This window comes from Megascapheus bottae, chromosome 6, assembly GCF_031878675.1.
Source record: "Megascapheus bottae isolate mThoBot1 chromosome 6, mThoBot2.hap1, whole genome shotgun sequence".
Taxonomy (NCBI): Eukaryota; Metazoa; Chordata; class Mammalia; order Rodentia; family Geomyidae; genus Megascapheus; species Megascapheus bottae.
The window spans coordinates 82719030-82743289 of record NC_143514.1 but is presented as its reverse complement, the minus strand read 5'-3'; the positions used below and the strand labels follow the sequence as shown (position 1 = coordinate 82743289).

General features: G+C 61.5%; 1 protein-coding gene across 1 annotated transcript; it reads left to right on the top strand.

Moving 5' to 3' along the window:
- The first annotated feature begins 1903 nt into the window (after window positions 1–1903).
- On the top strand, window positions 1904–19303 carry Arhgef16 (Rho guanine nucleotide exchange factor 16). Its single transcript, XM_090335975.1, has 15 exons — window positions 1904–1983; window positions 7550–8153; window positions 9848–9893; window positions 10768–10937; window positions 12210–12266; window positions 12624–12784; window positions 14351–14503; window positions 14593–14722; window positions 15247–15321; window positions 15606–15698; window positions 16705–16856; window positions 17172–17360; window positions 17774–17847; window positions 18267–18368; window positions 18670–19303. The coding sequence occupies exons 2-15, from the start codon at window positions 7569–7571 to the stop codon at window positions 18807–18809; spliced, it is 2127 nt and encodes a 708-aa protein (XP_090192101.1). The 5' UTR covers window positions 1904–1983; window positions 7550–7568; the 3' UTR covers window positions 18810–19303.
- Window positions 19304–24260: the final 4957 nt, after the last annotated feature.

Below are 24260 nucleotides of genomic sequence, written 5' to 3'. Positions count from 1 at the left end.
TGGACAGGAAAGTAAACGTGTAGGCCTAGAGCCTGGAGCTCTCAACTCCAGGCCTGGGTTTCTCCTCTGATGATGGTGGTGCAGTGCCCACAGTGGCCTCAGAGAGGCAGCAGCAAGCCACCTTTCTCAGGAGCTGCCTGGAAGCAAAAGAGCCACCCTAGTTGATGGCAAGTGCCTGCTGAACTCTCATCAAGATTGTGGCTAGCCTGTGCCACGGGCTGGAGCCCACCTGCACTCTGAGGGCACTACACCGCCCCCCAGGAAACAGGTCTTCAGGTGAGAGGTGGAGGGCCTGGGAGAAGAGTATCAGATAGCCCCCTCCTCAAACTGGCACCACTCCCTTCCCTCCCAAGAAAACGCCAAGATCCCAAAGCAGGCCCAGAGCATCAGCACTGGTAAGGAGAGTCTCTATTTCCCAACTAGACAGCGTCCTGATCACCATGCCCAGGGCCAGGGTCAGCCAGGGACCATGGTACTAGCTCACCGTGGGTGTCCTCACATGGCCACAGCCCCTTCCTGGTAAGTGAGGAGGGGGTAGGTCAGAAAGGGGACTGGCGCACACCACAACTCCTGGCAGAGTTCTGGGACCACGGGTCACACCTTGACTCTCCAGGCACTGGACTCCTGCCTGTATTGGGCTCTGTGCCTTGCGCTGGACACATAACAGCCACGGCAGGAGGAGCTTCGGTAACAGAAGAGAGGGTGAGCTTGGGGCTCCTGTCCTGTGTGTGGCACTGGGTCTGCTCTGACACTCAGGCACGTCATTGTGCAGCTGAAGAACTGTCTGTGTTCAATGTCCTATCAAGAATGGCCAAGGGGGGCCAGGATTTTGGTCTAGTGGTAGAGTGCTTACCTAGCATGCACAAAGACCTGGGTTCGATTCCTCGGTACCACATACATACCGAAAAAAAGGGGGGGGGGCAGAAGTGGTGCTGAGGCTCAAGTGGTAGAGCTCTAGCCTTGAGAAAGCCCAAGGACAGTGCTCAGGCCCTGAGTTCAAGGCCCAGGATTGGCAAAAAAATAAATAAATAAAGAACGGCCAAGGATGAGACAGCAGGCTCAGTAACAGGTACACAGGTGACTTGTAACAGGAAACCACTGACCAGCCCAGAGCTGTCCAGGCAGGGTGGCGTCAGCTTCCCTCTGGAGCTGGTGTCCGTGCTGCCCTGGCTGCAGCCTCTCCTCTCCGAGCTGCAGAGGCACCCATCAGAGCACGCTGCCCACTTCCGGGCACCCCTGAGAGACTCCTGGTGGCACCTGACTCCTGCCCTGCTCCTGGTCACACAGCCCTTGGGCTCAGCTCTGTATGGGCTCAGCCGGGCTCTCCCCTGGCCATGCTCCCCCTCTGCTTCTGCTGGGCGCATGCCTGGAATGGTTTCAGACGCCTTGCCCCAAGCGAGTGCCCCGCAGGCATGGGCAGCCCTGCCCAGTCCTCTCCCCAGCACGGAGGCGTCGAGGGGGGACCAGGCCAAGCCCACAGCTTCGGCAGGGCTCCCAGGAGGGGGCGCACCTGGCCAGTCCCCTCTTTCCAGGTGCACGGTGACCCAGCAGCACCCAGGAGGCCGGGTGTCCCCGCAGCCGAGGCTTCCTGGAGCAGGACAGCGACGGGGAGGAGGCCGGCGTGGGAGCCCGGGGCAGCGGCCGGACCCGGGGCGCGGCGCGGGTCAGCCGGGCTCAGCCGGGGTCAGCGCAGGCGCCCGGCGGGCGGTCCCGCGGGCGCAGGCCGGCGGGGGGGCGGGCGCGGGGGCGCGGCCAGGCGAGGCCCGCAGGTGCCCGGGCGAGCCCCGCCCGCCCCGCCTCCAGTCCACCTGCGCGGCCGGGGCCCCGCCCGCCCGCCCGCCCGCCCCGCCCCGGGCCGCACAGGAAGTGGGGAGGGCGGGGAGCGCGCGCCGCGCCAGCGCCGGCCGGACCGCGCGCAGGGCTGCCGGGCGTCGCTGCTCCCCCGCCCCGCGGCGCGGAGGACCCGGAGCCCCTGGGGCACAGGTGAGTCGGAGGTGGGCGGGCGGTGACCCCCCAGCGCCGCCCGGGGCCAGGGCGGGCTTAGCGCGGCGCGGAGTCCGACCCCGGCCGTCCAGCCGCTGCCCCGCTGCGCCCGGTGCGCCCCCTCGCCCTCCAGGGAAACTGCGGCGGGCGCGGGGCCTCGAGGCCGGGCGCGGGGAGCCTTGGCAGCGCGGGGACCCGTGGCGGGGCGCGGGGAGCCTTGGCCAGCGCGGGGCCCCGTCGGGGACGCGGGGAGCCTTGGCGAGCGCGGGGCCCCGTCGGGAGCGCGGGGAGCCTTGGCGAGCGTGGGGCCCCGAGGCCGGGCGCGGGGAGCCCTGGCCAGCGCGGGGGCCCCTGGCGGGGCGCGGGGAGCCTGGGAAGGGGAGCGACCCTGGTGCTCTGCGCGGTGGGGGGAGCGGAGAGCCCCTCCCCTCGCGCCCTCGCCCTCCCCGGGACCCCGGTGCCGGGGAGGGAGGTGTGCTTCGGAAGCTCTGGGCCCACCTTCTCACCAGCTGGGCGCGGACGCCGGTCCAGTCCCGGCCTCCGTGCCCGCTTCCACCTGCGCGCCATGGTTGTAGGTTGTGGGGCTTCAGCCGGCCTCCTGCGTGAGGGACACAGGCCTTTGCTTGTTTTGCGCTTCCTGTTTGCCGCTGAAAGTGGGGGTGTGGAGGTTCTCATTGGGCCACTCAGGCCCAGGTGTCCCCCCCCCCTCCCCGCACTCGCTGGACCAGGTGGGACCAGCAGAAGGGTCACCGATGTGGCTTGGGGACTCTCTTCCCTGAGGTCACTGTGGCCCCAGTATGTGATCTCCGGTTCACATGCTGCCTGGTGGAAGAAGTTACCTTAACCTCTGGCCTTGACTTTCTCATCTGTAAACAGAGGTAACAGGAACTCTTGAAGGGGCCCCAGTCAGCTGCCGTGGAGCTCCGGTTCTGGGGACAGACACCAAACCTTCCTGCCCCTGCTCAGAGAAGAACTGAACAGTAGCTCAGAGTACTGGCCAGAGCCCGTGCCCAGCTATGGTGGGAGGTGCGGGGTCTGGAGTGGCCTGGTTACCTGAGGCAGGCAGAGGGCTCTACCCCATCCTCCCACCTCTCTCTCTCCCTCCCCCCCCCCTCCTGCCTAGACAGTGGGATCAGGACTCAGGATGCATGCTGAGCGCAGTTTTCAGGGATTTACTTGTACAGGAGCTCCCCACAGGGCAGTTGCAGTCCACTTGCCATGGACCCTGGTGTTGGGGTGGGGCGTGGCCAGCCACTGGGGGAGGGGGTTTGGTTTCAGTTTCCAGTTCCGGTCTGTGTCTGGTCTGGACCCGGTCTGTGTCCGTCTGGGCAGCCCGTGGTGCTTTGATGGTGCGTCCACACCCTTGTGGACAAGTCCAGAATCTCTGCTAACACGGTGCCTGGTTTGGGGACAGTCATCTGGGTCAGAACGGGGCCTGGCACCTAGACTGGCCCTCAGGGCCAGCAGTCTGACCCTGGCAGGTCATGTTCCTCACCTGTCAGAGAGGGAAGGCCTTCCAGAAGTTTAGGGAAGGTCAAAGAAGGTAGATAGACCCACCCTGGAGTGGACGCCAGTTTTCCACAAAGACTTGGCCACACAAGGCTTGTCTCCTGTCCCAGGCTAGTCACGACCCGTGTCAGCCCATGACTGGGTACCACAGGTTGGGCTTTGTGTGTCCAGGGCTAGGTATACCCCGGGAGTCCTCCCACCACCACTGCAAAGGCACTGGAGTTAACCACCACAGACCTTCCCTCCAGCTGCGTTCTTGTAAGGCTGCCCTGTGCATTGTCGATGTTTTAAGAGGTCAATGTCACAAGATGCCAGGACTAGTGACCGATGTCAGTGCCACCTTGTCCACCACTGAGCAAAACTGAGCCAGGTTGAGACTTACTGAGCTGAGCCCCCGGCCACCTTGCCAGTGCAGCTGCGTGGTGTGTGCAGTGCTTTACAAAGCCAAACCCTGCCCCCAGATGCTGTCTGTGCCTCACCCAGGCAGGATTACCGGAGTACAAGGGCAGCATTGTGGGTTGGGGCTGGAGAGGCTGAACTCCCTCAGATTGGGGCAAGTTGGGGGGGGGGGAGATGGGACAGAAATGCCAGGGTGGGGCCACCCGAGAGCCGGAGAGGGAGGCTCCAGGGCCGGGCACATGTACCCCGCTCATGGTCACTTGAGTCCCTGTGAACAGCTGTGACCAGAGTGATAGGCTCTGGGCCAGGATTCTTAGGGGAACGGGACGGATGGCATGGTAGGGTGCCCACTAGAGCCTGGGAAGCGTCTCTGTCAGGAAGAATCACCAGAGAGCTGAGCACAGAGCAGCCTGCCTACTTCAGGCCTCATCCAGAATACAGCCAGCCATGCAAGGCCATGGCCGTGAATGGGATGGGTTCCAAGGCCGCCATTGTGGGGAAGGGGGCTTCCAGCCTGCTCTGAGCCAAAGCCACCGGAAGTCAGCCCCAGAGGGCCTCCAGTGGGCCTGTGGGCCTCCGTGGTGCAGCTTGTGTTAAACGGGACCCTGCGTGGGTCAGTTCTCACCAAGTGCCAGGGCCTCTTCCTTGAGGCTCGGAGCCAGGGTGCAGGGCGAGTGCCAGTATCACTCACACATCAGCCAGTCAGCTCGGGCGTGGTAGCCCCTGCTGGTGGGGAAATGAACGGAAAATTGTCCACGTCCCCCCAAGGATCCCTGACTTGTGGGGAGGGAGGGGCAGGTTCCGGGTCCTCACAGTCTTCAGAGGCACTTGCTGCTCAGGGAACCTGGTCTGCCTTCACTGGGAGGCTCCTTCGGGGTCTTCTGGGGCCACTGGCCCATTGCAGGGACAGTAGGTAGCACCTGCGGGAGTAGGGGGTAGGGGAGAGAGGGAAACTCGTCTCTTGGCCTGGCTCTGCCTCCAGTGAGAACCAATGGGGAAGGCGTCAGACAGACATGGAAATGGGATAGAGAAAAGGACCAGAGTGCCCGGGAGGGCAGACACTGCAGTACAGAAGCCGTGCTCCAGGGGTGAACACTGAGCCCGTGACGCAGAAGCCCACAGCGAACTGTCCCCAGCAGGCGTTTAGGAGAGCCTTGTGTCTGAGGCAGAGGCTAATGGAAAAGTGAGGATGTGGGTGTGGGTGTGGGTATACACACACAAGTTCACATGCAAAGAGCCAAGCCCCAGTGGTCAGCCAGCAGAGGAAGCTCATTCAAAAGAAAGAGCAATTTGGGGCTCAGAGTGTGGCCAAGTGGTAAAGTGTTCGCCTAGCATGCATGAAGACCTGGGTTGGATTCCTCAGTACCACATACATAGAAAAAGCCAGTAGTGGTGCTGAGGCTCAAATGGCAGAGCTCTAACGTTGAGAAAGCCTAAGGGCAGTGCTCAGGCCCCCAGATTGGCAAAAAAATAAAAATAAAGAAAAAGCAATTTTTTCCCCTCAGTTAATAGAAGATGTTGTATCCATAAAGCAAAACCAGGATCCTAGGATTAAAAATCCACAGGAGAATGTGAAAGGCCTTCGTAGGGCATGAAAACAACAAGGTCAGAAACTGGGAGAAAATCTCAGAGCTTTCAGTACTTACAAATAGACATTCAGGAGGAAACAGAGTTGGGAGAAATTATCTAAGAAAGAATACTAGCTCTTATGCAGCCCAGACCACTGGAAGCCAGCAGATAAAGAATTCCACCAGATACCTTGCTCGGCCAATGGCCCGAATCTCCCCAGAGCCGGGGTGTGGGTGAGAGAGGCCCCCTTGGTGGCCATCCAAGGAAGAGAGGTGGGAAGGAGGCCTCTTGAGTACCATGGAAGACACGGAAAATGCCTCCTGATTCTAGAGGAAAGTCGTCTCTGACGGGAACTCTAGGCTGGTCGTGCTTACCAGGAGGGGAGAAGAAGACATTTTGAGACAGTCCGATCTGTCTACCCTCCTTCCTGAGGTCCGTGGCACAGAGAGGAACGAGGGCCTTGTGTCCGGCATGGAGAGAGAGGAAGCAAGACCTGGACCTCCTGAGGCCCAGGCCAGTGTGGAGAGGACTGGGGAGAGCCCCCAGTGCTTCCTGAGCGTGCATGGGATGGGCAGGGAGGAGCTGGAACCCTGGGGAAAGTTAACGGAGTGGAACGGGCTGTGGAACTGGAGGAAATGATTAACAGGAGCCCCAGGCCTCGGGCTCCTGCGCTGAGTGGCTCTGCAGCCCAGGCCATGTCCAGAGACGGAGCCAGAAGAGCCGGGGGCCCAGCCCGCCCTGCCGGCCTCTGGACTCTGACGGAGGGATGGGATGGACAGCGGGTCACGCATCCAGTAAAATGACCTTCTTGTGCTCTGTGATGAACCGGTGCATGTGGTTCTTACATACAGTTAGGAGCTGCTCAGCTGAGAGCCCAGCGGGCAGCTGGGGGAGGGTGGGGGAGGGGCAGGCCTGTGGGTGTGGGTGCCTTGCTGGGACTGGAGGTCACGCCTCATGGCTGGCTCACCTGACAGGTTCCAGTCTGGGCACCTTTGGGCTGGGGAGCAGACTTTGCCCTCTGCTGGGTGGAGGCTGCTTGCCTCCCACTGGGCCTTGGGCACTGGCTCAGAGGAAGTTGGTAGTCTTACTTGGTGGGAGGTGAGGTGCCGAAGCCGCTCTGTGCCACCTGTGCTTTCTGACCACTTGGCATGCCCCAGGGCCAACGGTTGCTTCTTCAGCGCCTGCCCGCCGTTGTGTGTCTTCAGCTATTAGGACTGCGTGGGTTTGTCCTGTGTGTACCCTGCAGTAGTGCGGCCGAGACTGGAGTTCTCCCCGGGGGAGGAGGGCCTGGTGTGGCTACTGTCCTCGACCTAGGCCTTGGAATGTCCTCAGGAATGTGCCCTCCCCCAGACACAGCCCAGGGCTCCCACCCCTGCCCCCGCTCAGCCAGCCACACGTGCCTTCCTAGGACGCTTTTAGCGTTAGCAGGGCACACCGTGCTGTGGGAGAGCTTGGTTGCTGTAGAGGCTGGGTAGGAACCGCCCTCAGCCAGCTTCCTGGGTGGCCCACAGCTGCCTCTGCCCCCGGACCAGTCCCGCCCCAGTCTTCAGGGAGTGATTCTTAGACCGGGGGTGGAGATGGGAGTGGGGAGGGCGGGTAGGCCAGGCCTGGAAGCTGCCAGGAACCCTCAGTTCTAGAAGCTCTGTGCCCAAATGAAGCCGTGGTCATCTGTGGGGTTGGAGAGGTGCTGGTGGCCTGGCCCTCAGCCTGGGCCCTGATGAGGTTTTAAAAGACCCATAACTGCCAGGTCGTATCAGGAACTGAGCCAGGGTTCTTTCTAGGCATGGTCTGCAGGACCCAGCTGTCCCTGCCTGCCCCTGCCCTGGCTTGTGTGCCGCTGTGTGCTCGGCCTCTGTCCTCTGGTGAGCTCTGAGCAGGAGCTGAGGTGAACCGCCCCTGGCTCCCTGTGCATCCTCGGCAGTCTGTGCCATCTCCCTGGGACACACCTAGTGACAGGCAGAGCCGACAGCCAGTGCCACCCGTGGCTACGTCACCAGCCTGCTGTGTCCTGGGGGTTGTGCTGGCTACGGCTGAAGCAAGGGAGGGAGGCTGTCCTGATCTCGTTGCCCCTCCCTCCTCCCCCCCTCAGGACCCCACAGCCACCCAGCATGTCGCAGCGGCACTCCGACAGCTCTCTGGAGGACAAGCTGCTGGAATACCGCTTCCACTCGGAGCTGCGGCTCGATGCCAATGGGAACCCGGCGTCCGGGCTTCCCCTGGCCCGGGGCTCCCTCAGGACCAGGACCAATGCTGCCTTCGAGCCTGAGGCCTCTGCGTCCCTAGCGCTGACCCCAGAGGACAAGGAGTCTCGGCCCATCATCCTGAGCACACAGAGCCCCGCCGCCCTCAAGATGGGCACCCAGCAGCTCATCCCCAGGAGCCTGGCTGTGGCCAGCAAAGCCAAGACCCCAGCGCGACACCAGAGCTTTGCGGCAGCCGTGCTCAGCAGGGAGGCGGCCCGGAGGGACCCGCAGCTCCACCCCGCACCCAGCTTCTCCCTGGACGACATGGACGTGGACACAGGCCCCGGGGAGATGCTGAAGCGCAACCTGAGGAATCAGTCCTACCGGGCGGCCATGAAGGGCCTGACTCCACCCGGCGGCAAGGGGGACTCCATCCAGCTCAGCTCCAAGCTCCAGGCGCTAGCCGAGGAGTCCAGCCAGCCTTCAGCTCGCTCCCCAGCCAAAAACAAGGTGAGGACAGCCCGGGGCCTTGAGGCGGGTAGAGTCTGCAGGCCGGGCAGTGAGTGCGAGCCCCCTTCCTGTGGGCTGCCCCAGACTGGCACTACCCCACCCTGCCCCACCCCGAGTAGACAGCAGAGCCCCAGCCGAGGGCCGGGCTGTGGGAAGGGCAAGAGCGACACTCTAGTCTGAGTTGGACCCACCCTGTCTGGTGCCAGGACCAGTCCCGGACCGATCTGCCCAGGGGGCTCCTGAGGCCTCAGGGGTGGTGGGCAGTGAGTGACCTCGCCTCTGGCCTTGGAGGAGTCTGCCTCTGCTTCTCCATCCATTTCCCCACTCCCTGTTGGGCCCTAAAGCTGGAAAGGCTGTGCCTTCACCCCACCGTGATAGTTACCGCAGCTCTGAAGCTGGAGTACAGAGGGGCCCTTTGGGGCTCCTCCATCTCTTGTCCCCCCACCTCCACCCTGCTCCCAGGAACCCTCTGAGTTGCCTACTTCCTGTAGCTGAGGGCCAGGTCTTAGTGGGAAGGCCATGTTGAGGGAGTGTGGCCTGGCCCCTGGGCACAGTGTCCTGCCTCCAGAATAGGGCTGGAGTTTCTGGGGCCTGCCTCTCCTGTGTGGTGCAGCAGGGCCTGGGCAGCTGGAGCTCCCCTGGCACACAGGGTAGGAGAGCCTGGCTGGGTACTGCTACCGAGCCCCCCTCGCCTCCAGGTGCTCCCCTGGTGCCTGCTAAGCTCCTGAGCCTTCCTGTGTGTAAGGGATTTGGCTGACAACTGGCCTGTGGTGGCACTGTCCTTGGGCTTTCCTCAAGGCTAGCACTCTACCACTTGATCCACAGCACCACTTCCAGCTTGTTCTGTGTATGTGGTACCGAGGAACCGAACCTAGGACTTCATGCATGCTAGGCAAGCACTCTACCACTAGGCTGCGCACCTGGCCCCTTCATTTATGTCTTGAACACTGGTATAAGCGCTGCTCTGGAACACAGCCTTGTCCTTGGGGAGCTCCAGGTCTGGGTGGACACGGTGGGTGTGCCGAGGGCCAGCAGGAGACTGGCGGCAGTGCGAGCACAGAAGCAGCAGCTCCTCGGGTCGGCGGCGAGCCATGCACTTTTCCAGCCAGCAGGCGGCGTTTTCAGGCCCCAGCCAGTTCTGGAAATCCAGAAAGCAGCCTGTGCCTTCCGGGAGCCAGGACACCTGCAAAAGCCTGGTGTCAACTAGTGGACTCTGAGTGAACAGCGAGGCTGGGGGCTCCCAAAATACTGCCCTCTAGTCACTTCTGCCAGTCTTCCTTCAGTTTCTGTGGGCAGCCAGGGTTGGAGTCCCCCCACAAGCTCCACCTCCTAGAGTCAGAGGTCAGACTGTAACCAGCCTGCCCCTATTCTTGCTACCACCCTGAGTCCTACCCCACTGCCCCAGCTTGGCCCTCTACCTGCCCTGGCTTCCCTCCAGGCCCTCCTGTGACTCTCAGGGTCCCCAGTGTCTTTGTCCTCCACCAGGCAGCTCGGTCCCCATTTCTGCCTACTCCAGCCCTGTCCTGCCCTGTCCTTAGTCTCTGCCTGGCGGTCCAGAGGCCCCAGTCAAGCTGGTATTTGTGGAGTCCCATGTGCCCGGCCAAGCCCCCTCCGTATCGTGGGAGGGCCCTGAGTTCACAGAGCAGCAGGGTCCCCACTAGTCCCACTGACCGTCTGTGTCTCTGTGTCTGCAGAGGACTCTGGGGCGGAAGCGTGCACAAAAGGGCTCCTTCAAGGATGGTAAGTGGCTCCGGTGGCTACCAGCCTGCACGGGCCCTTGGCCAGGGAAGCTGGTAGTGGGTCTGGATGGGTGCTGGGGAAGTTGAGGGTATGCCCCACAGCGTGCTTCCTGCGGGTGGGGGGGGCGGGGGCTGAGGTCCAGTGGCCCATGGGAAGGAATATCACTAATAGATCTAGGAAGTTCCCTTGGGCTCCTTCCTGTGAGCACCTGATAGCACAGAAGCCAGATGGTGGAGTGCCAGCCCCCAGAGGTGCATGCGCCATGTGTGTGTCCTCTGGGTTCGCTGTGGGGGCGGGGAGGGGCCCTTGTTCACCTGCTGAGGATTCTGGGTGCCTGGCCAGGTAGAGGCCGCAAGGCCCAGGAAGGATTCAGGGCTCCACTGGGATGTGTCAAGGCACGATGGCCCTGGCAGGAACTTGGCTCACTCCTTGGTAACCCCTAGAGGCTCTGTGTGGCTCGAGGCCCCCAGCAGTGATTCTCCAGGTCTCATGGCAAGGTTGGTGACTGCTGCAGAGACTCAGAGGCGCCTTGAGCTGGGAAGAGCACACCCCAGCTGGGCCCTGTGGTGGGCCCAGGCTCACAAGGTGGCACCCAGCACCCCCCAAGCCTGGCCTTCAGAGGCCCCTCGGCCCCTCCCCTCCCACGCCAGGTATCACTGGCTCCTGCATGGCTCTAACTGGCCCAGCCTGAGGTGCCACATTCATCACCAGGCCGCCACTTGGTTGCCGGTGACCCCAGGCAACCACAGGAGCCAGCAGGGAGCTAACTCCCCGGGGTCCCTGTAGCCCCTGGTTCTGTCGGAGGCTGCAGGGGGCCTTCTGGGGGCCTCGGCCTCCTCTGGGCCTCCACCAGTGCCTCTGCTCCTCTCTCCAGACCCCCAGTTCTACCAGGAGATCCGGGAACGGGGCCTGAACACCAGCCATGAGTCCGATGATGACGTGCTGGATGAGCCCCCGAGTCCTGAGCGAGCCCAGAGAGTGGACACCCCCATTGTAGTCAAGAGCTACCGGCCGGCGCAGGTCACCTGGAGCCAGCTCCCTGAGGTAGGGTCAGTGGCAGAGGCCAGCCAGGCCGGGGCCACAGGAAGCCCTTCCTATAATGACCCCAGGATGCCCTGTCCTGCTGTGGGTCACCTCCCACCCCGCACCTGAGCTGCCCTTTCATCTGGGGGCAGGCTCATTGGAAGAGAGGGCAGTTGGGGATGTGGCTGCTCTCTGTCATCTTCCCTTCTTAGACGGTGTGGGCCTGTCCAGGGCCCTCCCCTGGGGGTGGGTTAAAAGGATCTGGGGGAGGGGCAGTATTTAGCTGATGAGGGTGGTGGGGCTGGGGCTTGGAGCCAGTGCCAGGCTTGGCTTCCACAGTGAGTGACATGCCAGGGCAGGCCACGTTCCCTCTCCTGTCTGAAAAGGGAGCCTGTCCAGCTGTGGAGGTCAGTGGAGAGCAGGCGCCCAGCTGTGGACAGAATGTAGCCCCCCCCCCCCCGTGCCCCGAGGCGTGGCAGTGAGCAGAAGTGGGACTGGCTTTCCTCTGTGTCAGGACAGTGGCGCCCTTCCTGGCTGTGCCCGTGGGAGATAAGGGCCTCCCCACACTGCCAGGTGCTGATGGCACACACAGCAGGGCAGGGCCCAGCAGACGTGGGCGTGTCTGCCAGGATCGGATCCCCGTGTGTTCCTGCTTCCCCCCCCCCCCCCCGCCCCGAGGTAGGCCCCAGAACATTGTGCTCCTGGAACAGTGCTCCATACAGATCCTGGCTTGCCCCGGCCCAGTGAGAAGCGTGGGGCCTGGGCCCTGTGTACAGCCACCTTTGTGTCTCACCTAGTTGAGAGCAGAGGAGAAACCAGGATGGCCTTGGCTCCAGCGTGGGCCGGCTGAGCTGCAGGGACAAGACATGCCACAGCTTGTGGAAGCAACCCTCTAACCAAGGTCATCTGTGGGCTGCGGCCCCAAGGGGCGGAGAGTGCTGGCAGTGCCACCATGCTGGCTGCGTGTCACTGTCCCTCCGCTGGGCCCTGACTTACCTGCCAGGCACTGTTGGAATGTGCCACCGCCTCCCTCTGGCTGGGCTCTAGGCCTGCCCATTAGGGCAGGCAGACTTGGGGAATAAGACCCCCCCCACCACCACCACCTGGGATATTGTTTTAGAGACTAGCCACTCCTCTCTCCCCGGGGTTCCCAAGAGAGGACCAGCCTGCTCGGGCAGGGGTTGGGCTGCTGGGAGCGGCCTTGTCTGGGCTGCTCCAGTCCGCACGGAGGTTGGGCCCCTTTCCAGGATGTATGGCCTGTAACCCCCGTCCTGTGCACTGTGCCCTCCTCAGGTGGTGGAGTCAGGAATCCTTGGCGCACTGTCCACGGAGGAGCGCAAAAGGCAGGAGGTAAGGGTGCCAGGCAGGGGCCCCGGAGCCGAGGGTGCACCCCTGGCCAGCCATCGTGGAGGCTGCACAGCACGTGGTGAAGGGACAGAGGGCTGCGTCACTCATCGAGGCCGACCAGAGTGTATGGCGGCTGAGTGCTGCGGCCTTTGCTCCAGGCCAGGCACTCCCTGGGCTCTTCACAAACCCTCTGCCAGCCAGGAAGGGGGCTGCCACCACTTCTGCAGTCCAGACGGGAGTGCTCGCCACTCAGAGGTGGCCGAGCTGGGACCCGATGTGGGAGGGAGGGCTCCGCTCCAGCTGGGTCCCCGCCTTCCTGCCTCCCCGAGCAGCCCCCCTCACAGTCTGCTCTTGCCCCAGGCCATGTTTGAAATCCTCACGTCTGAGTACTCCTACCTGCACAGCCTGAACACCCTGGTGGCCGAGTTCCTGCAGTCCCCAGAGCTGCGTGCAACCATGACGCAGATGGAATACCACCACCTCTTCTCCAACATCCTGGACGTGCTGGCTGCCAGCCAGAGGTGAGTCCCTCTCCACCCGACCCCTCCCCCAGCCCCCAGCCCCCTGCCCAGGCGGGGCACCTGGGGAGTGTGCCCCCCCATCAGCCCCTCTGGGGAGACGGGTCCGTTGGGAGAGCAGCCTCTGAGGGGACAGCGGGTGACCGCCTCCAGCAGTAATTTCCACAGGGTCTGGCACTGCTGGGCCATGAGCGTGCTTCCTCACAATGCTGGATAGGGATGGCCGGGCTTTGCACCTCGGGCCTCAGGACGCAGAGACCGTGCCCATGGGCCTCTCCCGGCCAAGGAGCAACCTCGAGTTTCAGCCCCAGGTCATGTTCTGCCTGGTAATGTCTGGTGGCGGAGCTGTGCTCTGGTTGCTGGGCCTGCAGGTGGAGGATGGGACCCATGTGCAGCTGTAGGCCGAGGGGTGTGTGCATACGTGTGTACACATGTACGTTGTACCCATGTATGTGTCTGCATTTGCATGTGCTTCTGTACATGTAGACACTACCATGTGTGCAGGCTTGCACCAGTATTATGCTGGTGTGCATATGTGTTCATTACATGTGTGTGCATGTATGCATGCCTGGAGTGCATATACATCCATGTGTACTGTCTGTGCATGTATGTACACATGTTCGTGTGTATGCATGTGTGCATGCCTGTATGTCTCAAGTGTGTGCTCATGCCAGTGTGTGGTGTGTGCATACATGTAGACGTGCCCATGTCTAATCATGAGTGTGTGGCATACATGTCCATGTCCATCTACCTCCTTGGAGGACACAGCCCGGGCTAGCCTGGGAGGGACTGAGGTGGGCAGGACATGGCTCTCAGGCTTTGAGGCTGGGCTCTGGGAACATGGCTGTTGGCCCTTTCTTGTCAAGATCAGCCTGGCCTCTGCCCAGTCTGCCACCCCTGCTGCCTGTGAGCACTGCCACTCTCAACCCTGGGAAGTCCCAAGACACTGAGGGCGGGGCCGGGACTGTCACCTCTGGGATGGGGACCTCCTGTAGAGACACCAAGGGCAGAGCCCTGAGCCCATCTCTGATGGCATTAGCTCACTTTATCCTCGCCACCCTGGTCTGAGCCCTGGCTCAGAGAGGAGCACGGGCTGTCCTGACCTCCAAGAAGTCTGCCAGAGCTTGGCCCTCATGGACTGCCTAGACTGCCCCTCAGAATGGGCTGGAACTTGCTGAAGGCCCACTTTGGGAAGCTAGGCCTGGAGCTGCTCTGGCAGAGGCAGCTCTGCTCGTCCTTCAGAGACCCTGTGTGGCCCTGTGTGGCCCAGGAGGCAGGGCACTGCCTGTCTGCCTCTGAACTCAGGCCCAGGGCTGGATGCTGCCAGGGCGATGGGGGAAAGAGCTGATCTGTGCTGGGTGTGTGCAGGAAGGGCCGTGGCTCGCAGCCCTGTGCCCGTGAGTCCCCGTTCAGCTTGAGATCTGACCCTCCACACGCCTGCTTTACGCTGCTTCCAGGAGTGTGGATCCTGCCCCGGGTGTGGGTGTGTGCGAGCGCGTGTGCATTAGTCTGCACGTACAGGTGCACGAGCCGCCGGGACAGGTTCCTCACACGCCCTCCACGCCCCAGGTTCTTTGAGGCGCTGGAGCAGCGGCACAAGGCGCAGGTGTGTGTGGAGGACATCAGCGACATCCTGGAGGAGCACGCCGAGCACCATTTCCACCCCTACGTCGCCTACTGCACCAACGAGATCTACCAGCAGCGCACTCTGCAGAAGCTCTCGTGCGTGGGACCCCGCGCCGCCCTTCCCCGCCGCCCTCCCCCACCCACCAGGCTCCCAGCTGGAGGGACAGCTGTGTCTTGTGTTGCAGGGCCGGCAACACTGCATTCCGCGAGGCCCTGCGGGAGATCGAGAAGCGCCCTGCGTGCGGCGGTCTCCCCATGATCTCCTTCCTCATCCTTCCCATGCAGCGGGTCACACGGCTGCCCCTGCTCACCGACGTGAGTCCCGGCCAGGCCCCCCGCCCCCTCCCGGCCAGGCGCTGCCCCTCGGACGGCCCCCTCCCCTCCGGCTCAGTCACCGTGCGTGGTCAGCACCAAGATTGCCGTGGCCCCTGAGGGCACAGGTGCATACGTGTGCCTGTGTCCACACCTGTGTCCCCACCTGTGTGCCCACACACCTAGGTGTGCATGCGGTATAAGCCCAGCTGAGCACCCATGGTCTGTGGAGGAAACTCAGCTCCTTAGAGGCCCTAGAGCCGAAGCAGTGGGCCACCAGCTCTGCCTGGCCTCCTGGAGAAGCTGCCCCAATGGGCAATGGTGGGGTGTGGAGGTGCCAGGGCCCATGTCCTGCAGTCTTGCTTGACATGGCGAAGGCCCTCCATGCAGGCCTCTGGGGAGACCTAGCAGGGGGAGCCCAGGAGCTGTTGCTTGTCCAGAAGTCCCCACCCAGGGTCTGGAACTGTGGGGAGCCCCTAACCCTAGCCTTGGTCTGGGGTGGCTTCCTCACTGGTTGTCTTCCCCAGACGCTCTGCATCAAGACGCAGGGTCACCCTGAACGGTACAGGGCTGCCAGCCGGGCACTGAAGGCCATTAGCAAGGTGAGGGAGTCTATTCCCATTCTCACCCCACCCCACCTCTGTGTTCCCCCAAACCTTACTTCACCCCACGTTCTCCCGGCCCTGCCCCGCCTCCTCCCCCTCTGCCTGATAGCACAGTACGGGAAGAAGAGGCGGGTGGGTTGTCCATGCCACGCTTTTCATGTTGCTGATAGGGAAGCTGAGGCCAGAGCTATGGCAAGGCCGACCCAGAGCTGGTGCTGGAGGCCAGCCAGTGGTCAGACCTGGCCCCAGCCTGGCCCTGCTCACGTGCGTCATGCCCACAGCTGGTGAAGGAGTGCAACGAGGGTGCACACAAGATGGAACGTACAGAGCAGATGGTCACGCTGCACACCCAGCTGGACTTCGGCAAGGTCAAGGTGAGCCTCCCAGGCCAGGCCCCTCGCACCCCTCCCCTCACCCCCCAGCCCCTCCCGAGGCGTGAGCGCTGAAGAGGGGTCTCTCACACAGCCCCTGCCCAAGGTCCTGGCGCTGCTGGTGTGTGTGTCAGGGTCAGAGCAAGGCCACCCCAAGGACAGGGACCTGAGGTCTCGCCCCGGTGTTCATGAGGCTCAGGTCCTGCGGAGGCCAGCTCTCAGCCCCTCCCTTTCAGATGAAGTTCAGACTTCATCCATCACAGACCCCTTCAGTGAGTCTCTGCCTGGTCTCATCTTCCTGTGGCCCTGCCTGGACCTGCCACCCAGGTGTCTCGGCCACTCTGTCCCCTCTCCACTCAGAGGTGTCCTGCTTTGTGTGTTAAATCCCAGCCACCTGGAGCAGGGCTTGTGATAGACCCTCCGAGGGCCTAGTAAGGGCTAGAGGCCCTGAGGTGGGCTTCGTGGAGGGGCGTGAGGGTGAGGAGCCTTTGCCTCCCCACACATGCACGGATGGCAGGCTGCTGCCCTGTGCAGTCTTAGAGCCAGAGAGTAGGGAGAAGGACTGGCTGGGTTTGGGGAGGGCAGGCAGGGAGGGGATGGCGGACGAGTTAGGAGGCCTGGAGACGGAGGTCTCAGGGGAGGGGTCTAGGCAGGACCCCCTGGGAGCAGGCAGCCTTTCCCCTCCTGCATTTCTCCCCAGCTTGCACTGCAGCAGCCTTCCTGGGGAGGAAGCAGCTGGCTTCAGGCTGGGCCCCTGAGCCAGAATGGGGCCTCCAGCCCAGCCCCGCTGGGATATGGAGCTGGTGCCTCAGAAACCTGTGGTCTGGCTGCCGGCCGTCAGGGCTGTCCTGGCTGATGGGCGTCCAGGGTGTGCCAGCCAGTTGAAGGAGCTTTGTTCAAGGCCCCAGCTCACCTCAGGGATCCTGTCCCGCAGCCAGCTGTCCACCCCATTTAGGGAGCCAGGGCTTGTCCTCCTGGAAGGCTGCTCACCTGACCTGTTTTTCCTTAGTCCCTTCCTCTGATTTCCGCCTCCCGCTGGCTGCTGAAGCGGGGGGAGCTGGTTCTGGTGGAGGAGGCCGGGCTCTTTCGGAAAATCGCCAGCCGGCCCACGTGTTACCTGTTCTTGTTCAATGACGTCCTGATCATCACTAAGAAGAAGAGGTGGGTGCTGAGCCACTGGCCCAGGGGCTGAGGGGATGCCAGACTGCAAACTGGGGGGCTGGGACACCAGCACCGGCACGCAGTGGGGGGTGGAGTGGGTGGGGGCTCCTGACCACCGGCTGGGGACAGATGGCGGCCAGCGATGCAGGCTGGCAGGTTCCTCCTGAAGCAGGCAGGGCTTCTGCGGCCCCTGGGTCTCCCACACAGGCTTCACAAGGGCCTCGGAACCTCAGGCCTCTGCCCCTGGGCTCAGGGCTGGTCTGGAGCCCCTCTGAAGAGAGGCTCCACTGACACCCTCTCCCTGTGTCCCCACAGTGAGGACAGCTACCTGGTCCAGGACTATGCCCGGCTGGAACACGTCCAGGTCCAGAAGTTGGAGCCGTCGGAGCCCTCCCTGCCCGGGGGTGGCAGCCGCAGCTCCTCCGTGCCCCACCCCTTCCAAGTGACCCTGCTGCGGAACAGCGAGGGCCGCCAGGAGCACATCCTGCTGTCCGCCGACTCTGCGTAAGAGGGGCAGGGGCTCGGGGGAGGGGCGGCTCTGCTCCAGGACCCTCCTGTGTGCCCATAGCTCTTGGAGCTGATGGACAGGGGCGAGTGTGTTGGGGCTGGCGGTATGCTGAGAAGGAATCACTTGAGCCGTCCAGGGATCAGAAGGGCCCAGCAGGGATGGGGTGTGGAGGGAAGACAAGGGTGGGGCACAGGGAGGAAGCCTTTTCACACCAGGTGACATTCAGAGCCGGGTAGGAGTGAGGCGGCGGACACCTTGCCAAGGAGCCACGAAGCAAGGTGGACACGGGGGTCGGGAATGGCCAGGCAGGTTGGAAGTTGGAACAGGAGGTGGACGGGCACGTCGGGCCGGCCCTGTGCTGGGGCCAGGGAGGACGGAGGCCCTGGCTCAGGTTCTCCTCGGCCCCCAGGAGTGACCGCGCCCGCTGGATCACGGCGCTCACCTACAAGGAGAAGCAGTGGCAAGGCCTGGACCACAAAGGAGGTGGGTGTGGAGGGGGCGGCCTGCAGTTCTGGGATGGGCCTGCCCAGAGAGGAGGCATCTTCCAGCCCTGCTCCTCACCCCTGCCCGCCCCCGGGCTGCGTACTCAGGCTCTGTGCCTCAGTGTAGGCAAGTCTCCTGTGTCCAGATTGTTTTGTGGTTGGCCTCTACGGGAGGAACAGACTCTACGGCTGGGGGAAACTGAGGCCACCGAGCAGAGTGGGCTTGTGGAGGCCTTGCCTTCTGCACGGCCTTGGCCTTCGGCCTCCAGAGCAGTGTCTCCCAGCCTGCCCAGTGGAGGGCAGTCTGCCCGGTCCTGTGCTGAGGGTGGAGGGTGCACTGTGGGAGCGGGGTGGGGCTGCCGAGCTCTGAGCCGAGCAGTCGCAGGCTTGTCCCTCATGCCCGCCCGCCCACCCCTCCAGAGCTACCCCAGGTGGAGATCACCAAGGCCTACTTCGCAAGGCAGGCGGACGAGATCACGCTGCAGCAGGCGGACGTGGTGCTGGTTCTGCAGGAGGAGGACGGTGAGTGGGGGGGGCGGCGTTGCCACTGGGCAGGGGGACCAGTGTGCTCCCCTCCCAGCTGGGACTTTCAAAATCACCAGGATGAAAGAGTTCCTTGTCCCTTAGCCTAAGCTGCCCCCGCCCCTCGCTGCCTCACAGAACTGGGGAGACCTAGGGGGCGGGGGGTGGGGGGAGAAGAGAAACCTCACCTTGCAAACTCCCAGAAGGCCAGAGGGCATTGCGTCCAAGAGCTCCCCCCCCCATGCTCCCTGGGACCCTCCCCCACCCCCCAGCTGCCCCTCACTGCCCCGGCCCCGTGCAGGGTGGCTGTATGGAGAGAGACTCCGGGATGGAGAAATGGGTTGGTTCCCTGACGGCTTCGCCCGGAGCATCACCAGCCGAGTGGCCGTGGAGGACAATGTCCGCCGCATGGAGCGCCTGCGGGTGGAGACGGACGTGTAACCAGCACCAGAGGGGCCTGTGGCGGAGAGGCTGCCCTGCCCTGTCCCCAGCGCTCCTCAGACGTGTGGCCCAGCGCAGGCTCAGCACTCCGCAGAGGGAAGGTGTCCCTGGCCACCCGGGGACAATTCTCAAGGCACCAACGTGCCAGCGCCGACTCGAGGCCGCGTCCTGAGAGCCCAGCCTGATTCCAGATTGACCAGCTTCCTGGCCACGGTGCCGCCCTCCTCGCTGGATACCCGGGGGGCCTGGTTGGCGATGACAAGGGACACGGCCACCAGTGGGGACCACAGCCCTCTTGCCCCCTGAGAGGTGCAGGAAGGGCGTGGAGTGCCAGGGCGCCCTGTACTGAGAAAAGGGCTTTCAGAAGGTGCCAGCAAGCAAGCTGTGACTTCAGAGGTTTAAGTGACAAGTGACATTAAAGTATTGCTTTAAAATACAGATTTATACAACCCTGAGCTCAGCTGAAGTTGAGCCATGAGTCCCAGGCGAACCCCCCCCCCCCCAGCCTCTGTGTCCCTCAGCCTGAGTTTGCCCAGCTCTGCTCCAGGCCAGGACAGGCATGGCTTCTCAGCCCATGCAGCCCAGGACAGGCTTTTCCTGGGATGCTCACTGCCAGCCTTTACCTGGCCAAAGGGTCTAGCCCGAGACTGAGCAGGCCTGCAGGCACCTCTTTGGGGGTGGCCCTGGGCCCAGGGACAGTGTTTCCCCCACCCTCGCATGCCCTGGGCTCCCTGCCTTTGGCGATTACGTGGTGCTGGAGTCAGGTGAGCACCTGGCTAGCTCACGCTAGAGAATCTGGCCTGGTCCCACTGGGCCCCAGCTGGCATGTGAGAGTCGGGGTACATCCGTCACCCCTTTCCACAATGAAAGGCAGAAACACAGTCTCCAGAGGCTCCTGTCCAGTCCTGTCCTTTCTCTTCCTTCACCCCTGTCCCCCCTAGGATGGAGCAGCTTCTCGTGGCAGTGGCAGGGAGAGCTGAGTCTGGGCTCAGCCAGAGATTTCATAACTGGCTGCCTGGCAGGGCAGGATTCAGGAGAGCCCTGGCCTGGGGTTGACCTCTGAGATGGGGCCCTGGACAGAGGGGGGCTTGGACCTCTTGTCCCGCTGGGAGCTGGGCACTTGCTGGGGTTTTCTGTGCAGGCTCTGGGCAGCGGGTGGGGTGTGAGTGTGCCCCCCCAGGTTGGCAGGAGGAGCCAGCAGGTCCCTCTCTGCTGACCCCAGGCATCCAGGACAGTGAGGAGCAGGCTGGCCCACTCCTTGACCCCACCAGTTCTTTTTCAGTCATGGAGCCAGGCCGGGATGTCACTTAGGCAGGTGGCTCTGCTTGCCTTGGTTTAGGCTGTGAGAGGTGGCAGATAGCTAAGGCTGGGCCCTGGGGTCTTCTCTGTCCCCAGACAATGGGCTTGTGAAGATCGGTCATCTAACTCAGACCCTCTCCCTGGTCAGCTGCTGACCTGGCAGGGCCTTGGATGGGCCCCTCTGCTGGCATCTGAAGCTTGCAGGGGCCGTGGATGTTTCTGATGATTTTGGCCTCACCAGCCTTGAGGCAGTGCAGTTGCCAGCGGTCTGCGGGGCAGGGGTAATGAGCTGCTCGGAGTTTTCCCAAGGCAGTAGAGGACAAGCCTCAGTGCCCAGCCTCCTCATGGGCTGTGGCTGGGGCCGGTGGGCACCTGCACGGCTTTTCCCCAGGGAAGGGGAAGCAGGACCTGTGTGCCTTAGGGTGTGGCCCGCCAGTGGCCAGGGAGCAGTGCCAGCTACTAGCTTCCAGCTTCCCCAGAACAGTCCACAGCCTTCACTGTTGGGTAGTTCCGGCTCCCTCTGCTGGCAGCCGTGAGGAGGTGCACCTGGTGAGGAACTTGCGGTCAGGACCCCCGGCCCCTGGTACCAGGCTGAGATCCAGCATTCAGCACCTTACTGGAGTCCTCACGCCAGCTTTTGCCGCATGAAGCCATGTATCAGGGCCTGCATCTACCCTGGCAGCGAGACTCCTTCCGGTGCCCTTGGCTGTCGAATGGCATTCATTCTCCATCTCTTCTTTCTTTCAGATCTTTAAAAATTCAAGGTGTCAAGACTCAGGAAATCCTTGCACCAGACACATTTCCAACACCTCTGCCACAATGAATGGCTGAACTGTTTTCTGCTTGCTACGCTTTACATGATTTTATGAGGTTTTTTCTTTTTATTTCCCAACGTCGTTGAATTCTGTCCTCTGAAACCATGCAGGCCTTCCTCCACAGTCCTTATACTTCCAGCCTCCTTCATGGGTGACCATGCTTACTATCCAGACCTCGGAGCTCTGCTGGGGTGGGGAGCTGAGATGAGGGACGGTGCAGGCATCTCAACCAGGTCCTCTTTCAGGGTGTCCAGCTTAGGAGCCACAAGTCTCTGCCTCTCCAGACCTTGAGTGCAGCGGGGAAGGCCAAGCAGAGAGATACAGAGGACGGCAGAAGGCCCTGAAGAAGCAAGCTGGCACTGAAGAAGACAGGAGCCAGGACTGCCACCTAGTGGCCATGCCTGGATGGTGCAGAAGGCCTCAGGTGGCAGCTGGTATGGGGGTGGCGGGGAGAGTGCGAGTTCTCTGGGCTCTACACCAAACAACTTGCTTGACTCTGGTCAGCAAAGATCCAGCCTATGCAGGTGCTGGCTTCTGTCAGCTACTCCTCCCGCTCTGGATTTCTCTTCTTTACATGCACGCATTTTTTTTTGGCCAGTCCTGGGCTTGAGCTCAGGGCCTGAGCACTGTCCTTGGACTTTCTCAAGGCTAGAGCTCTACCACTTGAGCCTCAGCACCACTTCCGGCTTTTTTCTATGTATGTGGTACCGAGGAATCGAACCCGGGTCTTTCTGTATGCGAGGCAATCACTCTACCTCTAGGCCAACCTCCCGGTCCCTCTGATTTTATTTTTAAAATACTTTTACTTGCATACTTGACATTCATTTGAGATTTTTGTCAGAGGTCTCCAGTTGGCTGTCCTAACCTGGTCTGTGTCAGGTTTTAGGACAAAGTGAGTACTGGCCTGATGAAAGGCAGTTTCTGTAACAAGTCACACCTGACAAATTCACAGTGTGGTCCCGGGGGCGATGGCTGCAGAGGCGGGAACGCGGCTCGGCCTTCTTGGCTGCTCTGCCACCGTCTCCATCTCTGCTCACGTCAACCTGGCATTGTGGCAGAATTTATCTGAGGGGGACTCCACTGTAGCGTTGCTTATTTTTCTTTTAAAATGCTCTGTTGTCTGTAATGGAGTTCCCTTTTTCTCTTAATCTGCATGCTTAGCTAGTTTGTTTCTGCCACTTGAGCTACGCCCCCATCTTGGCTTTGGTGGTTAATGGAATCTCACCTGGGCTGGCTTCAAACCGCAATCCTCCAGGACTCAACTTTCTAAGTAGCTAGGATTAGATGCATAAGCCGCCAGCACCCAGCTGCACTTCTCATCTTAACAAGCATAAATCAGCCTGGTTTACTGGATTACAAAGGATGTTTCTGCTTCCTTCAGAGTTCCAAGGATGGGGTTGTAGCCCAGTGGTGGGGCATTTGCCTGGTGTGTGCAAGGGCCCAGAATTGATCCCTACCAACACACACACACACACACACACACACAGAGTTCTGCCATTCTCCATTTGCTGTGTCAAGTTAATCAATGTGCATATATACTGAACATGCAAATGCTGGGAATTAATATATAACTGTGTGCAAAAGCATATCCAGATTTTATCATTGCCGTTTTGTTTGCTTAACTTGGTGGATTTTGTAAAGCACATTGTGGCCAACTGTCTCTATCTGCTGCTTCTGTCCTTACTCCATGAAGTTTTTTTGTTTTGGATTTATTTTTGCCAGTCCTGGGCTTGGGCTCAGGGCCTGAGCACTGTCCTTGGACTTTCTCAAGGCTAGAGCTCTACCACTTGAGCCACAGCTTTTTTCCAGCTTTTTTCTATGTATGTGGTACCGAGGAATGGAACCCAGGTCTTCATGTATGCTAGGCAAGCACTCTACCACTAGGCCAAACTCCTGGCCCTCCTCAATGAGGTTCTGAGTCTCTTTTATGTGTTATCTTCAAACACCCATACTGCTTTTCACCTTGCAGCATAAAACTCATTCCCAGCTCTTCTTTGTGCCATTGTTTTTTTTAAAACTTTTTAGTCAGGTCTCTACTCTGTTGTCTGTAATTGTCTTTTTGTTGTTGTTGTTTTCTTTCTTTCTTTCTGTTGCTCGTGTGGCTTGAACTTGGCCTGGGTACTGTCCCTCAGTTCTTTAGGTCAAGCCTAGCACTTTACCATTTGAGCCACAGCACCACTTCCAATTTTCTGGTGGGTGAATTGGAGATAAGTCTCAAGGACTTTAGTGCCTAGGTTGGCCTTGAACCATGGTCCTCTGATCTCAGCCTCCTGAGTAGCTAAGATTACAGGCGTGAGCCGCCAGCTCCTGGCTTATACCTGGCCTCAGAACCGTGATCTTGCAGATCTCAGCACCTGGATAGAATTACAGGTGTGCGTCACTGGTACAGCTTGAGTGTTGCTAATGCAACATGGAGATCTGATGGGAACCTTCCCTCCCCTCCCCCCTCCCCCCCTTCCGCCATTAGCGGCAGGATTTGAAAGGCTGCTTTCACTGGCTGCCGCCTCCCTGGAGATGAATCTGTGTCCCTGTCTGGAAGCGCAGTGGCCCTCGCCCTTGGCTCTGGCTGGAGGTCAGCCCCAGCCTTGGTCCCAGCAGGGGAACGGGGCCAGTGCTGCCTCGCCATCACCAGCTCAGCCCCCCGCCTTCGGGAGACAGAGATCACCATTTCCGCGCGTTCCTCCCCTCCGCCCGACTCCCACTCCCATCTCCCTGGGCATGGAGATTGCTGCTCTTTGCCCTGGGTCTCTTCTATGCAGGTTTACAGAGGGCCGCTGTGTGTCCCCGGCTGGCCTGAACTGCCAGGCCTCTGGCTCTGGCCTCCCAAGTGCTGGGACGAAAGGCACCCAGTCCCCAGGGTCTGCTGCTCTGGGCTATGTGGTCTGGGTTGGCTGTGTCCTTGGGGCCGGGGCTTCTGTCCACCGTGGCTTCGTGGAGTGGCCGGGCTGCTTCACCTTGGTGGAGGGTGCAGTCCACGCACGCCCCGGCTGCCTCCGTGACCCTCCCTGCCCCCGGGACACCACATCCACTCACTGGCACTTGGTTTCCAAGTGTGGTTGAGGCACATGGCTCTTGCTGTCCTCTGCAGTGATGGTGCCATCCTGCCACCATTCCCCATGTCACCGAGTCTCACCACAGCTGTCCGTGGATCTGGCTGCTGCTGCTGCAGGCCACACCCTGTCCCTTGACCCCTACTGGCGTGCCAGGCCCCTAAAGCCCTCTTCCTCAACATGGCCTTCTCTGCCCCAAGGGCCGTTGGCAGTGAGAGGGGGCACAGCGGAGATGTGAGTGGGAGCAGGGTCTCGGGCAGTGTCCCCTTACTGTGGGCTTCCATGAG

Bases quoted from the DNA above. Each gene is read 5' to 3' on its own strand.
- Arhgef16 (XM_090335975.1), top strand. From the start codon at position 7,569: ATGTCGCAGCGGCACTCCGACAGCTCTCTGGAGGACAAGCTGCTGGAA. The intron at 8,154-9,847 runs GTGAGGACAGCC...CTGTGTCTGCAG, and splicing joins GCTCCCCAGCCAAAAACAAG to AGGACTCTGGGGCGGAAGCG. The intron at 14,504-14,592 runs GTGCGTGGGACC...CTTGTGTTGCAG, and splicing joins CGCACTCTGCAGAAGCTCTC to GGCCGGCAACACTGCATTCC.